General features: G+C 42.4%; 1 protein-coding gene across 2 annotated transcripts in view; it reads right to left on the minus strand.

Annotated features, from left to right (window-relative positions):
• Positions 1-18,936, minus strand: part of fbxo38 (F-box protein 38) — a 134,742-nt gene that overhangs the window by 95,916 nt on the left and 19,890 nt on the right. For both annotated transcript variants that reach the window (XM_068043444.1, XM_068043443.1), the window contains exons 9-10: positions 907-1,037; positions 469-639 (exon numbers count right to left, since the gene is read on the minus strand). In XM_068043444.1, the coding sequence (XP_067899545.1) occupies positions 469-639; positions 907-1,037 (302 nt within the window). The remainder of the gene's footprint in view (positions 1-468; positions 640-906; positions 1,038-18,936) is intronic.

The following is an 18,936-nucleotide window of genomic DNA, read 5'->3' on the forward strand; positions in this document are numbered from 1 at the left end:
TTAAAAATGACTAAACTGATCAACACCAGCCCTATTACATAGCAGTAACTACTAGGCCTCTTGGGAGTTATACTATATAGTCTGCAATGAACTTACCCATTTACTGAATAAAGTTAACCAAAAATGGAAAGCTGTATTGAAATACATTGTGAATGGATTAAAAATTATTTTAAAAACTGAAGTAAAGATTTCATTGTATTCTATTATTGAAAAATTAACTCTGATCAGACAATTACAGCTGGTCATTAAAACTGAGTTTTCTTGACCGTCTTAAACCATCAAAATTATATTTACTATTACAATTTGGAATCTAAAATAGAATGCAATAGTTAGAAAAGCTACTTCAAACAGCTGCAGTACTGTCAGTTAAATTTAAGTTCAGACTGCTATAGTCTAAGTAGCATATCCAAAAACAAATATTTCTACGTGACACACATCTGCAGACCCTTTAAAGTTTCAGTGCTGTACCTGTTATCCAGTTATGTGTATTATGTAAATGTGGACAGTTATAAATAACTAGGTATTTGATGCAAGGAAATACTTCATTTACTGCTTTCATCCCAATGTCTGTAATGATACCAGGATTCTCTACCACATCTGCCAAACCATGCTTCACTAATTCAGCATTGGTCATTTTGCCTGGAAAAAAGGAAAAATATGATACAGTAAATCATACATCAGCATAATTTGAACAGAGAAATAATTCAGATGTTTACTTCCAAGTATGTAATCATATATATCATGTCTATAATCTAGACAATGCATAGAAAATACCACTGCCATTTGCTAGTAAACTAAAATGTTTAAACTAGAATTATTCACCATTAGTGGCAACAGTTATGCCCTGAATCACACAAATGAAGCACCAGTTTTAAAAAGGAAGAAAAAGCAATGTCAGAGCCTTACATTGTAATAGAAACTCATCAACATATCCAAGATGCAGGGTTTCAAACTGGGGAAATTCCAGCTCTGCCATTTTTAGTGCCGAGAAAACACCATCTTTGGTTAGAGAAGGTTGAATACGAACTTCGTGTAACCTAAAGCAAGTACAACAAACAGAACAAATCAAAGCTCTTACAATATGCAAATATGACCTGTTAAAAATATACGTACAGGCTCCCATTTCCACTAGTCTGACAGTCCACCAGATATTTTAATAGGACAAAGCCATGAGACATTGTATGGGTTGTTGTATAACTATTTTGTTATTTACATTTCATCTTTTCCTGGGGAATTAAACTATATATTTTATTCCTATTGTACTTGCCTTCTTTCATGTTGCACCAGATATCCAAGAACAGTATTTGGGGACTCATGGTTATGCTGGTTTGCATTTGTGATTCCCTTAAATATGCAATCTTGTATATTAATAGTAGACATTTTTAAAAAAGTTTTATGTAAAAATGCTAGAACTGATGAGCACGAAAGCTCTTTCAGCAATTTTGTAAACATGCTCTTCCCAACATCTGGGCATCAAAGTTGAGAACAGAGATTTGGACATAACTGCTAAGTATACACTGAAATAGTGAGCTCTATATTGACAACTAAGTGATATATGGATCCACCAAACAAAATGGAAATAATTGTAAGGCAGTATTTTTGGGGAATAAAATACTCAAAATGGTACAATTCACAATGGAGTGGAGAACAGAGGTTCTAGAAGTGTAGGTACTTTGACCATTAAAAGTAGGACAATTCTAAAGGGGTGCTTGGAGCTGAGGGACCTAGGGGTATATGTGCACAAATCATTAAAGGTTGCAGAGCAGGTCGAGAAAGTGCTTAATAAAGCATATGGAATCCTGGGCTTTATAAACAGGGACAGTGTGTGCAAAAACAAGGTAGTTATGATAAGCCTGCATAAAACACTAGTTCGGCCTCATCTGAAGCACTGTGTCCAGATCTAGGCGCCACACTTTAGGAAGAATGTTATGGTATTAGAGAGGGTGCAGAATAGATTCACAAGAATGGTTCCAGTGATGAGGAACTTGAGTAATATGGATAGGCTGGAGAAGCTGGATCTGTTCTCCTAACGGACATATGAATTAGGAGAAGTAGGCCATTCAATAAGATCATGGCTGATCTTTGTGTCTCAAAGTTCACACTCCCATCTACCCCGATAAACTTTGATTCCCTTGCCCAACAAGAAGCTCATCTATCCCCGCCTTTAAATTATTCAATGACCCTGCCTCCACCACAATAACATGGTAGGAGAGGATGGTTGTCTAAAGGTGAAGGTTGGAAGTTAAGACTCCCAAAACGAGCTTTCTACTCCGAGCTCCGTCACGGCAAGAAGCAACCAGGAGGGCAGAGGAAACGCTACAAGGATGTCCTTAAAGCCTCCTGAAAAAATGATATCCCCACTGATTCGTGGGACTCTCTTGCCCGAGACCACCCAAAATGGAGAAGCATCCGCGACGGTGCCAGCCAGTTCAAACATCATCAACATGCCCAGGCAGCAACCAAGTACAAACATTAGAGGGAGCGTTCAGAATTTCGAACATCCTATTCGCTCGCCTCACCAAACACCACCTGCCCCACCTGTGGCAGAGTGTGCGGATCCAGAATTGGATTATTCAGTCACCTAAGGATCCACAACCCTAGAGTGGAAGAAAGTCATCCTCTTTCTTGAGGGACTGTCGAAGATGATTTCATGGACTTCAACAGATTGAATTGTATCAATGTTTTATACAATTTGGAGATCACTGGATCGGTAGGAGCATTTAAATTGCTGGGTTGTGCTAAGAGGTCTCATATGGACAGGATCCTGGTTCTAGAACCATAGAAAAATTACGGTGCAGAAGGAGACCATTCAGACCGTTGTGTCTGCGCCGGCTGAAAATAAAACTAGCTGCCCAAACTAATTCCACCTTCCAGCACATGCTTCATAGTCTTGCAGGTTACAGCACATCAGGTGCACGTCCAGGTACCTTTTAAATGAGTTGAGGGTTTCTACCTCCATTACCATTCCTGGCAGTGAATTCCAGACACCCACCACCCTCTGGGTGAAAACGTTTTCCTCATGTTCCCTTGAATCCTTCTACCAATTATTTTAAATCTATGCCCCCTGGTAATTGACCTCTGCACTAGGGGAAACAGGTCCTTCCTGTCTACTCTATCTAGGCCCTTCATAATTTTGTACACCTCAATTAAGTCACCCCTCAGTCTCCTCTGTTCTAAGGAAAACAGCCCAAGCCTTTCTAATCTTTCCTCATAGCTGCAACTTTCGAGCCCTGGCAACATTCTTGTAAATCTCCTCTGTACTCTCTCCAGAACAGTTATGTCCTTCCTGTAATGTGGTGACCAGAACTGTATGCAATTCTCCAGCTGTGGCCTAACCAGCATTTTATACAGTTTCCAGCATTATTTCCCTGCTTTTGTATTCTATATCTCTGCCAATAAAACAAAGCATTCCATGTGCCTTCTTCACCACTGTATCTACCTGTCCTGCCACCTTCAGGGAGCTGTAGACATGCACTCCGAGGTGTCTCACTTCTGCTACTCGTCTCAATATCCTCCCGTTTATTGTATCTTCCCTTTCTTTGTTTGCCCTCCCCAAATGGAGGTTAGCACCGCAGCCTCACAGCTCCAGCGACCCGGGTTCAATTCTGGGTACTGCCTGTGCGGAGTTTGCAGGTTCTCCCTGTGTCTGCGTGGGTTTTCGCCGGGTGCTCCGGTTTCCTCCCACCACCAAAGACTTGCAGGTTAATAAGTAAATTGGCCATTATAAATTGCCCCTAGTATAGGTATGTGGTAGGGGAATATAGGGACAGGTGGGGATATGGTAGGAATATGGGATTAGTATAAATGGGTGGTTGATGGTCGGCACAGACTCAGTGGGCCGAAGAGCCCGTTTCAGTGCTGTATCTCTAAATAAGTAAAATAAAATAAAGGACCCGGGGACCTGTCAGCCCTCAGCACCATCAGTTTGGGTCAGTACCACTTTCCTGATGATTGTAATGTCACCAGGTTCCTCTCTTCCTTCCACCTCCTGATTTATAGCTATTATTGGTATGTTTTTTGTATCCTCTACAGTGAAGATAGAAGCAAAATATTTGTTCATTTCAGCTGCTATTTCCTTGTTATCTACTATTAACTCCCCATTCTCACTCTCTAGAGGACCAACACTCACTTTACTTACTCTTTTCCTTTTTAAGTACCTGTAGATATTCTTGCCACCCATTTTTACATTTCTAGCTAGCTTCCTTTCATACTCTTAATTTCTTTCTCCCGATTAATCTTCTAGTCATTCTCTGCCGTTCTTTATATTATGACCAATCATCTGACCTGCCACTCATCTTTGCATAATTATATGCCTTTTCCTCAAGTTTGATGCTTTCCTTAACTTCTTTAGTTAACCACAGATGGTGGGTTCTCCCCTTAGAATTTGTCTTTATAATAAGTATATACTTATTCTGAGCTTTCTGAAATATCCCCTTGAATGTCTGCCACTGCTTCTCTAGATCTATCTCCTAGCCTAGTAACCCAGTTCACCAGCTAGCTCAGCTTTCATGCCCACATAGTTGCCCTTATTTAAGTTTAAAATACTAGTCTTAGACTCACTCTCCCCTCTTTCAAACTGGATGTAAAATTCAGTCATAATGTGGTCGCTGCTATCGAGAGGTGCTTTTACTCTGAGGTCATGAATTAATGCTATCACATTACTCAATACCAAGTCTAATAAGACCTGTTCACTGGTTGGTTCCAGAATGTGCTGCTCCAAGAAACTATCGCGAAAGCATTCTATGAACTCGTCATCCAGGCTACTATTGCCAATCTGATTTTTCCAGTTTATGTGTAGATTAAAATCACCTATGATTACTGCCGTCCCTTTATCACAAGCACCCAATATTTCTTTTATACTTCATCCTACATTATGGTTATTGTTAGGAGGCCTGTATACCACTCCCGATAGTGACTTCTTTCCCCTACTATTCCTCATCTCCACTCAAACCGATTCTGCATCCTGATCTCCTGAACTAAGCTCATCTTTAACTATAGCACCAATGCCCTCCTTGATTAAGAGTGCTCCTCTTCCACCTTTACCTAGCTTCCTATTCTTCTTGAATGTCATATACCCCTCAATAGTCAGGACCCAATCCTGGTCATCCTGCAGCTACATCTCCATAATGGCTATCAGATCATATTTATTTACTTCAATGCGTGCTATCAGTTCATCTACTTTGTTATGAATGCTACTTGCATTCATATACGGAGCCTATAGTTTTGTCTTTTTGTTATCTTGGTAATATCTAGTCTTGACTGTTGGTGTGTTATTAGTTTTTTTCTCTGTCCCTTCCTGCCATTCTCCAACCTTCATTTCCCATATTCTGCTCTCCTGCCTTGACTCTACCCCTTGGTTTGCTACGTCTACCCAGGCTTGATCACTCATCCCCCTTGTTTAGTCTAAAGCCCTCTCTACTTCCCTAGTTATACTTTTTTTTATTCATTCACGGGTTGTGGGCATCACTGGCGAGGCCAGCATTTATTGCCCATTCCTAATTGCCCTGGAGGTGGTGGTGGTGAGCTGCCTTCTTGAACTGTTGCAGTCCATGTGAGGTAGGTACACCCACAGGGCTGTTAGGAAGCGAGTTCCAGGATTTTGACCTAGCGACAGTTGATAGGTTGGAGAAGTTGGGACTGTTTTCCTTGGAAAAGAGATGGCAGAGAGGAGATATGATAGTGGTATTCAAAATCATGAGGGGTCTGGACAGAGTAGATAGGGAGAAACTTCCCACAAATGAAAGTATCGAGAACGAGAGGGCACAGATTTACAGCGATTGGTAAAAGCAGCAAAAGCAACATGAGGAAAAACTTTTTCAAGCAGCGTGTGGTTAAAGTCTGGAATGCATTGCCTGAGTGTGGAGTCAGGTTCAAATGAAGCATTCAAAAAGGGAATTAGACTGTTATCTAAAAAGGAAGAATGCGCACGGTTACGGGGAGAAGGCAGGGGAGTAGCACTAGGTGAAATGCTCATTAGGAGAGCGGGTGCAGATACCATGGGCTGAGTGGCCTCCTTCTGTGCTGTAACAATTCTGTGATTCTGAGATTTTCATAAGGATGAGAGGTAATTTAAAGTAAAAAATACAATTTTAAGGAGGGGTGCAGGAACAGAGAGCCCTGGGGGTGTACGCACTAGTCTTTAAAGGTGACAGGACAAGTTGAAAAGGCTGTTAACAAGGCATATGGGATCTTTGGATTTATAAATAGAGACATGGCGTATAAAAGCAAGGAAGTTATGCCAAGCCTTTATATAACACACTGGCTAGTCCCCAGTTGGAGTATTTTGTTCAATTTTGAGCACACTTTAAGAAGGCCTTAGAGAGGACAGAGAGATTTAAAAAGATTTTCATTTATATAGCGCCTTTCACAACCTCAGGACATCCCAAAGCACTTTACAGCCAATTAAGTACTTTCTAAAGTGTAGTCACTGTTGTAATGTAGGAAACTTATAGAATGGAACCAGGGATGTGTCCTAGACGAACACATCTGCGGGAAGTCTCACCAGCTACAGAAGCTTGAGCTCTGCGTTTCGGAACTTGAGTGGTGGCTGGAGTCACTGTTGTGCATCCGCGAGGCAGAGGTCTACGTGGATAACACGTTTAGGGAGGTGGTCACACCGCAAGTTAGGAGCATGCAGGCAGAGAGGGAATGGGTGACCGGCATGCAGCCTAGGAGAACCAGGCAGGCAGTGCAGGAGTCCCAAATCTATACTAAAAACAAAATACTGCAGATACTGGAAATCCGAAATAAAAACAGGAAGTGCTAGAAATACTCAGCAGATCAGGCAGCATCTGTGGAAAGAGAAGTAGTTAACGATTCAGGTCTGTGACCTTTCAAGAGAACTGCCAAAGGTTAGAAAAGAATTAGGCTTAATAAGCAAGTGAAAGGGGTAGAAGGTTAGTGGGGAATAGAACAATAGGGAAGGTGTCTGATAGGGCAGACGGCAGGAGAGATTAAGTAACAAAGCTATCATGGGACAAAGGCAAAGAGTGTGTTAATGCATGTAGTGAAAGACAAAGCATTAGTCCAGAGAGAGAGTGTTAATAGAATAATGAGTAGCTCTGTCCACATGAAAAGCAGGCACACGGTTAAAAAATAAAACAACATGAAAATGTAAAAAAAGGCCAGTCATGCTCTGAAGTTATTGAACTCAACGTTCAGTCTGCAAGGCTGTAGAGTGCCTAACCGAAAGATCAGGTACTGTTCCTTGAGCTTGCATTGATGCTCACTGGAACACTAGAGCAGGGCAAAGACAGAAATGTTGGCATGAGAGCCGGGGAGGGGGAAGAAGAGGGTAGTGTCGAAATGGCAAGTGACTGGAAGCTCGGCGTCATGCTTTCGGACTGAGCGGAGCTGTTCCGCAAAGCGGTCACCCAATCCACGTTCAGTCTCCCCAATATAGAGGCAACCGCATTGTGAGCAGCAAATACGGTATACTAAATTGAAGGAAGTACAAGTAAGTCGCTACTTCACCTAGATGGTGAGGAGAGGGGAGGTAAAACGGCAGGTATTACACCTCCTGCGATTGCATGGGAAGGCATTGTGGGAAGGGGACGAGATGTCAGAGGTGATGGAGGTGTTGACCAGGGTGTCACAGAGGGAACGATCCCTTCGGAATGTTGACAGGGGAGGGAAAGGAAAGATGTGTTTGGTGGTGGCATCACGCTTACCATGGTGGAAATGGCAGAGGATGATCCTTTGGATGTGGAGGCTGGTGGAATGGAAAGTGAGGACAAGGAGAACCCTGTCACAGTTCTGGGAGGGAGGGGAAGGGTTGAGGACAGAAGTGCGAAAAATGGGTCAGACACAGTTGAGGGCCCTTTCAACCACAGTGGGGGGGGGAAGGAATCCTCAGTTGAGGAAAAAGGAAGACAGGTCAGAAGCGCTATTGTGGAAGGTTGCATCATCAGAACTGATGCGTCCGAGATGGAGAAACTGGGAGAGTGGGATGGAGTCCTTACAGGAAACAGGGTGTGAGGAGGTGTAATCAAGTTAGCCATGGGAGTTGGTGGGCTTATAATGAATATTAGTAGACAGCCTATCTTCAGAGTTAGAGACAGAGAAGTCGAGGAAGGGAAGGGAAGTGCTGGAAATAGACTACGTAAAGGTGAGAGAAGGGTGGAAACTGCAAGCAAAGTTGCTGGCGTTTTCCAGTTTGGGGTGAGAGCAGGAAGCGGTACGATACGGTCATCAATGTACCATTTCTGATGAAAGGTCACAGACTTGAAAGGTTAACTCTGCTTCTCTCTCCACAGATGCTGCCTGACCTGCTGACTATTTCCAGTACTTTCTGTTTTTATTCCCAAGTCTATCGAGCTACTCGGTTTTCCATTTTGGTTACGAGTGAGGGTGATGGTTCCTCAGGGGAGTGCAGCCAGAGCAAAATCCGTGGCACCACAGATGGCTCAGCTACACAGGAGGGAAGGAAGAGTGGAAGAGCAATAGTGATAGGAAATTCGATAGTCAGGGGTTTAGACAGGTGTTTCTGCGGCAGTAAACATGACTCCAGGATGGTATGTTGCCTCCCTGGTGCCAGGGTCAAGGATGTCATGGAGTGGCTGCAAGACATCCTTCTGGGGGAGGGTGAACAGCCAGAGGACGTGGTCCACATTGATACCAATGACATAGGCAGGAAGAGGGATGAGGTCCTGAAAGCAGATTCTAGGGAGTTAGGAAGGAAATTAAAAAGCAGGACCTCAAAAGCAGTAATCGCAGGATTACTCCCAGTGCCACATGCTAGTGAGCATAGGAAGAGGAAGATTGATCCATTGAACATGTGGCTGGAGAATTGGTGTTGGAGGGAGGGCATCAGATTTCTGAGGCATTGGGACTGGTGGGATCTGTACAAGATGGACGGGCTACACCTTACACCCTAACAGGACCAGAACTAATATCCACGCAGGGAGATCTGCGAGTGCTGTTGGGGAGGATTTAAACTAGCTTGTCAGGGGGATGGAAACCTGAGGGGTAGCTCAAATTGGAAGGAAGTAAAGCTGGTAACAGGCGGTAGGAAAGTAGCAAGCAACATTAGAAGGCAGGCGAAACAAAAGCAAGCATCAACTAGGTTTAGAATGCAGAATGTCAAGAAGACAAGGTTAAGGACACTACCTAAATGCAAGCAGCATCTGCAACAAGGTAGATGATTTAAAGGCACAGAGGTAAATGGGTATGATCTAATTGCCATTACGGAAAAGCGGCTACAGGGAACTGAATATTCAAAGATATTCGACATTTAGGAAGGACAGGAAAAAAGAACAAGGAGGTGGTGTTGCGCTGATAACAAGGGATGGGATCAGTACATTGGTAAGGGAGCATCTCAGATCAGAACAACAAAATGTGGAATCTGTTTAGGTGGAGCTAAGAAACAGCAAGGGGCAGCAAACATAGGTAGGAGTTGTTTATAAGCCTAACAGTAGTAGCAGTGTGGGGCATGGTATTAATCAGGAGAATAGAGAAGCATATAGCATGGGTAATACAGTAATTATGGGTGACGTCAATCTACACATAGACTGGGTAAACCTAATGAGCACTAATGCTGCGGAGGACAAGCTTCTGGAGTGTGTTAGGGATGGTTTTCTAGAGCAGTATGTTGACGAACTGACTAGAGAACAGGCTATTTTAGATCCAGCATTATGCAATTAGAAAGGGCTAACTAATAATCTTGCTGTAAAAGAACCTTCATCATCTCATTCCATGAGGATATGAAAGGCACAATACAGCATAGCGGCGCCTCATCAAACCCCTTTCCTATCCTGAGTGGTGTGAAACAGGGCTGTGTTCTCGCACCTACACTGTTTGGGATCTTCTTCTCCCTGCTGCTCTCACATGCGTTCAAGTCTTCAGGAGAAGGAATTTTCTTCCACACAAGATTAGGTGGCAGGTTGTTCAATCTTGCCCGTCTAAGAGCGAAGACCAAAGTACGGAAAGTCCTCATCAGGGAACTCCTCTTTGCTGACGATGCTGCTTTAACATCTCACACTGAAGAGTGTCTGCAGAGACTCATCGACAGGATTGCGGCTGCCTGCAACAAATTTGGCCTAACCATCAGCCTCAAGAAAACGAACATCATGGGACAGGACATCAGAAATGCTCATCCATCAATATCAGCGACCACGTTCTGGAAGTGGTTCAAGAGTTCACCTACCTAGGCTCAACCATCACCAGTAACCTGTCTCTCAAAGCAGAAATCAACAAGCACATGGGAAAGGCTTCCACTGCTATGTCCAGACTGGCCAAGAGAGTGTGGGAAAATGGCGCACTGACACGGAACACAAAAGTCCGAGTGTTTCAAGCCTGTGTCCTCAGTACCTTGCTCTACGGCGAGGCCTGGACAACGCAGGTCAGCCAAGAGTGACGTCTCAATTCATTCCAGCTTCGCTGCCTCTGGAGAATCCTTGGCATCAGGTGGCAGGACCGTATCTCCAACACAGAAGCCCTCGAGGCAGCCAACATCCCCAGCATATACACCCTACTGAGCCAGCGGCTCTTGAGATGGCTTGGCCATGTGAGCCGCATGGAAGATGACAGGATCCCCAAGGACACATTGTACAGCGAGCTCATCACTGGTATCAGACTCACCGGCCGTCCATGTCTCCACTTTAAAGACGTCTGCAAACGCGACATGAAGTCCTGTGACATTGAACACAAGTCGTGGGAGTCAGTTGCCAGCGATCGCCAGAGCTGGTGGGCAGCCATAAAGGCAGGGCTAAAATGTGGCGAGTCGAAGAGACTTAGCAGTTGGCAGGAAAAAAGACAGAATGCAAGGAGAGAGCCAACTGTGTAACAGCCCCGACAACCAATTTTATCTGTAGCACTTGTGGAAGTGTTTGTCACTCTAGAATTGGCCTTTATAGCCACTCCAGGCGCTGCTTCACAAACCACTGCCCACCTCCAGGTGCTTACCCATTGGCTCTCGAGACAAGGAGGCCAAAGAAGAAGAAAAGTACCTTCAGGGATGAGAGACTATAACATGACAGAATTTAACATTATGATTGAAAGTAAGGTAGTTCAATCTGAAGCCAGGGTGTTAAATTTGAACAAAGGAAATTATGAAGGTATGAGGGGCAAATTGGTTGAGGTGGATTGGGAAAATACATTAAAAGGTATGACAATGCACAGACAATGGACAGAATGCAAAGAATTATTGCATAGTTTACAGCAACTATACATTCCTTCAAGGCACAAAAACCCCAAAAGTAAAGGCAGTCAACCATTGCTAACAAAGGAAGTTCAGGATTGCACAAGATTAAAAGAAAATGCCAGAAATAGTAAACCTGAGGATTGGGAGGATTTTAGAATACAGCAAAGGAGGACCAAGAAACTGATAAAGAAAGGGAGAATAGAATATGAAATTAAACTAGCAAAAAACATAAAAACGGACTGTAAAAGCTTCTATAGGTATGTAAAAAGGAAACGTTTAGATAAGACCAATGTGGGTCCATTACAGACAGAGTCAGGAGATTTTATAATGGAGAATAGAGAAATGAGAGAGAAGCGAAATGATTATTTTGTGTATGTCTTCACTGAGGAAGATACAAGAAATCTCCCAAAATTAGAGATCTAAGGGACTTGGGAGAATGAGGAATTGAAGGAAATTAGTATTAGAAGGTTTTATTGGAGAAATTAATGGGGTTGAAGGTTGATAAGTCCCCAGGACCTGATATTCTACATCCCAGAGTGTTGAAAGAGGTAGCTATGGAGATAGTGGATGCATTGGTGATCATCTTCCAGTATTCTGTAGATTGTGGAATGGAAGTTAGCAAATGTTACCCCACTATTTAAGAAGGGAGGAAGAGAGAAAACTGGGAACTAAGGATGTGATAAATGAATAAACTGTCTCAAGGGCAAACAGGGATGGGCAATAAATGCTGGCCTGGCCAGCGACGCCCATATCCCATGAATGAATTAAAAAAAAGGACACTTGGATAATAATGATCTGATTGAGCATAGTCAACATGGATTTATGAATGGGAAATCATGTTTGACGAACCTGTTGGGAGTTTTCTGAGGATGTGACTAACAGAATTGATAAAGGGCAGTTAGTGGACGTGATATACTTGGATTTTAAGGCGGCCCCCACAGGAGATTGGTTAGCAAAATTAAAGCACTTGGGATAGGAGGAAATATACTGGCATGGATTAAGGACTGGTTAACAGGCAGCAAACAGAAAATAGGAATAAACGGGTCATTCTCGCAGGGATAACCCAAAGATCAGTACTTGCGTCCCAGCTGTTCACAATATATATCAATGATTTGGATGTGGGGACCAAATGTAATATTTCCAAGTTCGCAGATGACACAAAACTAGGTGGGAATGTGTGCTGTGAGGAAGATGCAAAGCGGCTTCAAGGGGATTTGGACAGACTTAGTGAACGGGCAAGAATGTGGCAGAAGGAATATGATGTGGAAAAATGTGAGCTTATCCATTTTGGTAGGAGGAATAGATGTACAGAGTATTTCTTAAATGGTAAGAGATTAGGAAGTGTAGATGTACAAATGGACCTGGGTGTCCTTGTCAATAAGTCACAAAGTGACCATGCAGGTGCAGCAAGCAATTAGGAAGGCTAATGGTATGTTACCCTTTATCGCAAGAGGATTTGAGTACAGGAGTAGTGAAGTCATGCTTCAATTGTATAGAACCTTGGTTAGACTGCACCTGGAATACTGTATGCAGTTCTGGTCCCCTTACCTTAGGAAGGATATTATTGCCATAAAAGGGGTGCGAAGGTTCACCAGACTTGTTCCCGGGATGACGGGACTGTCCTATGGAGAGAAATTGGGGAAACTGGGCCTGTATTCTCTAGAGTTCTGAAGAATGGAGGTGATCTCATTGAAATGTACAGTATACTGAAAGGGATAGACAGGGTAAATGCAGATAAGATGTTTCCCCTGGTTAGGGAGTCTAGAACCCAGGGCTACAATTTCAAAATTAGGGGGAAGCCACTTAGGACAGAGATGAGGAGAAATTTCTTTACTCAGAGGGTTGTGAATCTGTGGAATTCTCTACCCTAGAGGGCTGTGGAAGCTCAGTCATTGAGTATGTTTAAAGTGGAGAATGACAGATTTCTAAATAGCAATGACAGAAAGGGATCTGGGGATAGTGAGAGAAAAAGGCATTGAAGCAGATGATCAGCCATGATCATATTGAATGGTGGGGCAGGCTCGATGGGCTGAATGGCCTACGCCTGCTCCAATGTTCCCAATATCAATCCATAACCTTTTCTCACTCTCACTTTTCATAGAGCGTATGTTATCCCATAATGAACGATTATCTACAAAACATTCAATGGGTATACTATCTTCATTATTCCCATTGTACTGAATTTCACTTAAAATATTTGACAACAGAATCCCACATCCACTGCCTCCACAACAGCCAGTGTTTCAGCAGCCAAAATACTTTTTAAAAACTCTATTTTCTTAGTTTCCCAAGCTAAGGGACATTACCCATTTTTACCCATTAAAATATGAAACCAGCTGCACTGGAATACCCATCAGGAAGATTAGCATGGAAGCACTGCTAAAAATGACTCGTTTCATGTTCTATGGGTCACCTAAGGATGGGAACTGTAGTATGCGTTTCTCCAGATTTATTTTCTTTCAAATGAAAACAGAAAGTGCTAGAAATACTCAGCAGGTCAGGCAGCAGCTGCGGAGAGAGCAGCAGAGTTAACATTTCAGGTCAGGTCACAGACCTGAAACGTTAACTCTGCTTTTTTCTCCACAGATGCTGCCTGACCTGCTGAGTATTTCCAGTACTGTTTAAATTTCAGATTTCCAGCATCTGCAGTATTTTGCTTTTATTTTCTTTTAATATTATATTTGCCCTCAAACATTCTCAATTTTAGGGGTTTCATCCTAGCACTAAACTCCAACACATCAAAACTCGCATCTGATCTAGTCTGAGTGCCCAATCAAGCTTCACAATTGCTCTGTCCATTCTTTAGATATATCATCTTTCTGTGAGGACCTAGCATGATTAACTGGAATGGGAGTAATATTCTCTAAACACGATGGGTTGATTTGGTTATTCCAGACCTCCTCTGCTTAATATCTAAACCAATAAAACCCCACAAGTCAGACTCCTAATTTTAAATTCTACTCTAATCTTAACATCTCAAATTCCACAGCACCACTCCATAAGAAATCAACAATGATCATGAAGATGCTTGCAAGTTTTCCTTTGACACCAAGAAGAGTTCGCGCAGGATCTGCTTTTACTGGAACACCACAGATTTTCAGCAAAATAGATCTGACTGTAAAATACCATACCCTGGAAGCACCAGTCAGGCCACAGCCACATTTGTTTAGTCTCCATAGTTTTCCTCCTGCATGTGCTGCCGCTTTGGGCAGTTTCAGAACACTTCTAACTAAAAAGCATCATCCCACAGAATTGTGGCTTTTACGTCAATTGATCTACCCGCCCATGAATATTCATATATGAATATGAATAGCCTCTCTTTAACCTTACAAGCACCACATGCAAGGACTTTTTCAGTACAAATCTACCAATGTGACAAATCTGTTTTCCCCTTAATGTAGTACTTTAGAATAAACTCCAAACTCTAACTATCTCATTCCCTATGTTTTACCTTTCATTACTTGATCAAGTTTATTGGCAGCCACCAAAATTTCACAATCGTAAGGATTTCAGCTTCGAGTTATCTGGTGTGACTGATCTGTGGCCTATATTTCATTGCCTGGTCTATTCAAGCAATGGCCTCTACTTGCATTGTGTGTGTCAGGACTAGTCCTGCAATATCTTCCGCTTGCACTATTGGAGGCGCTCTGTTTGGTATGTGATCACTTCCTGATGCAAGAGTCACTTACAGACCCACTATCAGTACTTGCACTGTGTTTTCTTATTCGCCATTCTTTCACCCCATTCTGTCAGTCTATGGACCTCGCTTCTTGGCCATCATCCTGAACATTCAACCAATATTAAAACTTGCCAATAGCTTTTCCTGCACATCTCATAATTGTTACACCCCTTTATGTACTCAATCCCTCTGGAATATTTGTCACCCGTGTACCCACACTGGGCAATTGGCCATTGGATGTGATTGCTCTGTCATGATCACTCATTACCACTATCCAGCCCTAGATCTATCAGATTCTGTTCCTCAGGGCCTTCATCACAAAACATATGACTGTCTGAGGTGCACGATGCCCCATTTATTTCTACCAGCTGCTAAAAGTCTGAGATTTCACCATTAATTGCGTGGAATGAACCTTAATAGCTTGATTGCCATGTTTGATGAGTAGTCTTGCCATCACAACCTTACCCAGGCCTTTCCATTCCCTATGACCCTCTCTTTTGTAATGCATCAAATCTCCTGAATTAAATTCTATCGCAGATGGTCTTATACGATGCCTCATTACTCTCCTAATTTTTTTCAGAAAGCTCAGTCTTGATGAAAGCCTGACTCCCTGCAAGTAAAACATTCAAATGTACTGAAAAAGTGGTACTAACTGTAAAAATGGTACCTTCTAGAGCAGGAGGTCTATCACACAGGACAGAAAGCAATTCGGGTTTTCGCCCATACACAATATTCTGGAGTGAATTCTTTGCATGAACTGCCCATGCCAGCACAGTTGTCAACGTGCAGTCTGGTTGATCACGTAAAATTTTATGCAGTATTAATCGATCACTGCACGATTCCTTTTAAAGTCCATTGCTGAAAGAACTTTCAGCTGCAGTATTCATGAGCCTGATGTTCATGTTTTCACATGTCTCTGAACTCTTCATTGGCAAATTTCTCTCCATCATCAGTCAGAAACTTCGCTGGTACCCCAAGTTCACTTCCTATCCATGTTTCCATGGTTTTGTCTATAATAATCCTTTTGTCCTTACTAAGTGTTATTGTAGAAAGACTAAATTTAGTCACCAGGTCTACAAAATGTAGAATGAAAATATTTGTCTTTTGTCCCATACCTTTAGATCCATGGCAATGATCTCATTAAAGTCACATGCTAATGGAAGGCTTACGATAGGACATGGCAACATCCTTCAACACATTTGACAGATTTCACACTTCCCACTAATCTCTTCTATTAGCCTTATATACTCTTTACCAACCACATCTTCAACTCTTAGCAGGATATCTGAGAAGGAGGGTGAGCAAATTGTCAGTGTAATTTTCGGACAAATGTTTTTTTTCCCCTCTGATTCTGATCACCTGATGCCATTAATACTTGTCCCAACACTTAAGATCAGTTTTTTTTTAAAGGGAAAACTGCAGATCCAATGACTTTCCAAAAATACTCACCTTATCATGCCATCATGTCACATGCCAAGTTTCATAGAAGGTTTACTCAATAGCATAGCTATCACAGTAGAGACTACATCAGTACTTAAAAAATGGCTTACTCCAGCTATTTCACACAACTCTCTTTAGTGTATTGGCATCTCCAAACCTAAAGCAAGCAGTACTTTTATATCCTTTACTCTTACATCGATCCTCACTACTTCGTGAATCAAGATAACGTCAAGCAATCTGTTCCACATACCATTGAAGTACAAGCACTATTCAGCACTGCAACGTTAATGGAGTCTGCGACCAACACATTTATTACAGGACTATAACTCCTTGTGACCAGTACAATTTGTTCCAATTCATCATTATCTTCATTCTCTTCCTCAGAATTCTCATCATGTCATTTCAAGGATCCTGCCTCTCCGCTTTGAGAAGTTTACTGCATAATACGGAGTCACACCTGAAGGACCTATTAACTGTTCCTTGGGCATTCCACAGATTCATTTTGTTCCAATTCGGTCTTTGGCTATAATAGCCAGATATGCTAAAGGTGCTTTCATCCTCATTCTGCCTGTCTTTAATCCTTCCATTGTATTGATGCCTGTGTCCAGTATATGGACATTTTTCAAATCTGAATTATTGAGACCTCTATTCTGTGTGTCAGCACGGAATGTCCCATTTGTTTCATGAAGGTTGAAGGAAATGACCGTTTCCTCAGGAATTTTTTCAAGGCAGCAGACATCTGATCCAACAGGGACACTCTGTCTGAGAATCAAACATCAGTTACCCTAATATCAACTGGGATACAAACAGTGTGACGGGCACAGACGGCACAAAATTCTTAAATTGCATTCAAGAGAACTTTTTTAGCCAGTACGTAACAAGCCCAAAGAGAGGGCGTGCAATTCTAGATTTAGTCTTCGGTAATGAAGCTGGGCAAGTGGATGAAGTGGCAGTGGGTGGCCATTTTGGAGATAGTGACCATAATACAGTTAGTTTTAGAATAATCATGGAAAAGGACAAAGATAAAACAGGAGTAAAAGTTCTAAATTGGGGGAAGGCAAATTTTACGGAACAGAGGTGATCTGGCAAAAGTGGACCGGATACAACTACTTGAAGGAAAATCAGTAGCAAACCAGTGAGAGGCATTCAAAAGCGAGGTTCTACAGGCACATGTCCCCACAAAGATTAAGGGTACTGCCAAATCTAGAAGTACACAGGGCAAGTTAAAGCAGAAAAAGAAAGCTTATGACAATCACAAATATCTTAATACTTTACAAAGCCTAGAGGAGTACAGAAAGTGCAGGGGTGAAGTAAAAAAGGAAATTAGAAAAGCAAAGAGGGGATATGAAAGATTATTGGCAGGTAAAATCAAGGAAAACCCGAAGATGCTTTATCAGTGCATTAGCAGCAAGAGCATAACTAAGGAAAGGGTAGGGCCTATCAGAGATGGACAAGGGGATTTATGCGTGGATGCAGAAGACGTGGGCAGGGTTTTTAAATTAGTTTTTTGTCTCTGTATTCACAAAGGAGAGGGTTGATGTAGACATTGTAGTTAAAGAGGAGCGTGAAATATTAGATAGGATAAGCATAATGAGGGGAAGTACTAGATGGTCTGACATCTTGAAAGTGGATAAATCACCAGGGCCGGATGGATTGCATCCCAGGTTGTTAAAGGAAGCCAGAGAGGAAATAGCAGATGCGCTGAGGATCATCTTCAAATCCTCACTAGATAGGGGTGAGGTGCCAGAGGATTGGAGGTCTACGAACGTTATACCATTGTTTGAAAAGGGTGTGATGGATAGGCCAAATAATTATGGGCCAGTCAGTCCAACCTTGGTAGTGGGTAAATTATTAGAATCAATTCTGAGGGACAGGATAAACTGCCACTTAGAAAGGCACGTATTAATCAGGGATAGTTAGCATGGATTTGTTAAGGGAAGGTCCTGTCTTACTAACTTGATTGTCTCTTCCTTAAAAACAAGGAAGGAGGAGGATTGATGAAGGTAGTGCAGTGGATGCGGTCTACATGGATTTTAGTCAGGCATTTGACAAGGTCCTGCAGTGGCAGACTGGTCAAAAAAATTAAAGCTCATGGGTTACAGGGGAATGTGGCAGTTGGATGCAAAATTTGCTCAGTGACAGGAAACAAAGGTTAGTAGTCGATGAATGTTTTTGCGAATGGAAAGCAGTTTCCAGTGGCGTTCTACAGGGCTCAATGTTGGGTCCCTTGTTGTTTGTGGTATATATGAATGATTTGGACTTAAATGTGGGAGGCATGATTGGGAAATTTGCTGACGACACAAAAATTGACCGTGTATTTGAGAGCGAAGAGGATAGCTGTAGACTCCAGAATGATATCAATGGTTTGGCTGAGTGGGCAGAAAAGTGGCAAATGTAATTCAATCCAGAGAAGTGAGAGGTAATGCATTTATTTATTTATGAGATACAGCACTGAAATAGGCCCTTCAGCCAGAGTCTGTGCCAACCAACAACCACCCATTTATACTAATCCTACATTAATCCCATATTCCCTACCACATCCCCACCATTCTCCTACCACCTATCTACACGAGGGGCAATTTACAATGGCCAATTTACCTATCAACCTGCAAGTCTGTGACTGTGGGAGGAAACCGGAGCACCCAGAGGAAACCCACGGGGTCACAGGGAGAACTTG

The sequence above is a fragment of the Heterodontus francisci genome, chromosome 12, assembly GCF_036365525.1.
Source record: "Heterodontus francisci isolate sHetFra1 chromosome 12, sHetFra1.hap1, whole genome shotgun sequence".
In the NCBI taxonomy this organism is placed as follows: domain Eukaryota; kingdom Metazoa; phylum Chordata; class Chondrichthyes; order Heterodontiformes; family Heterodontidae; genus Heterodontus; species Heterodontus francisci.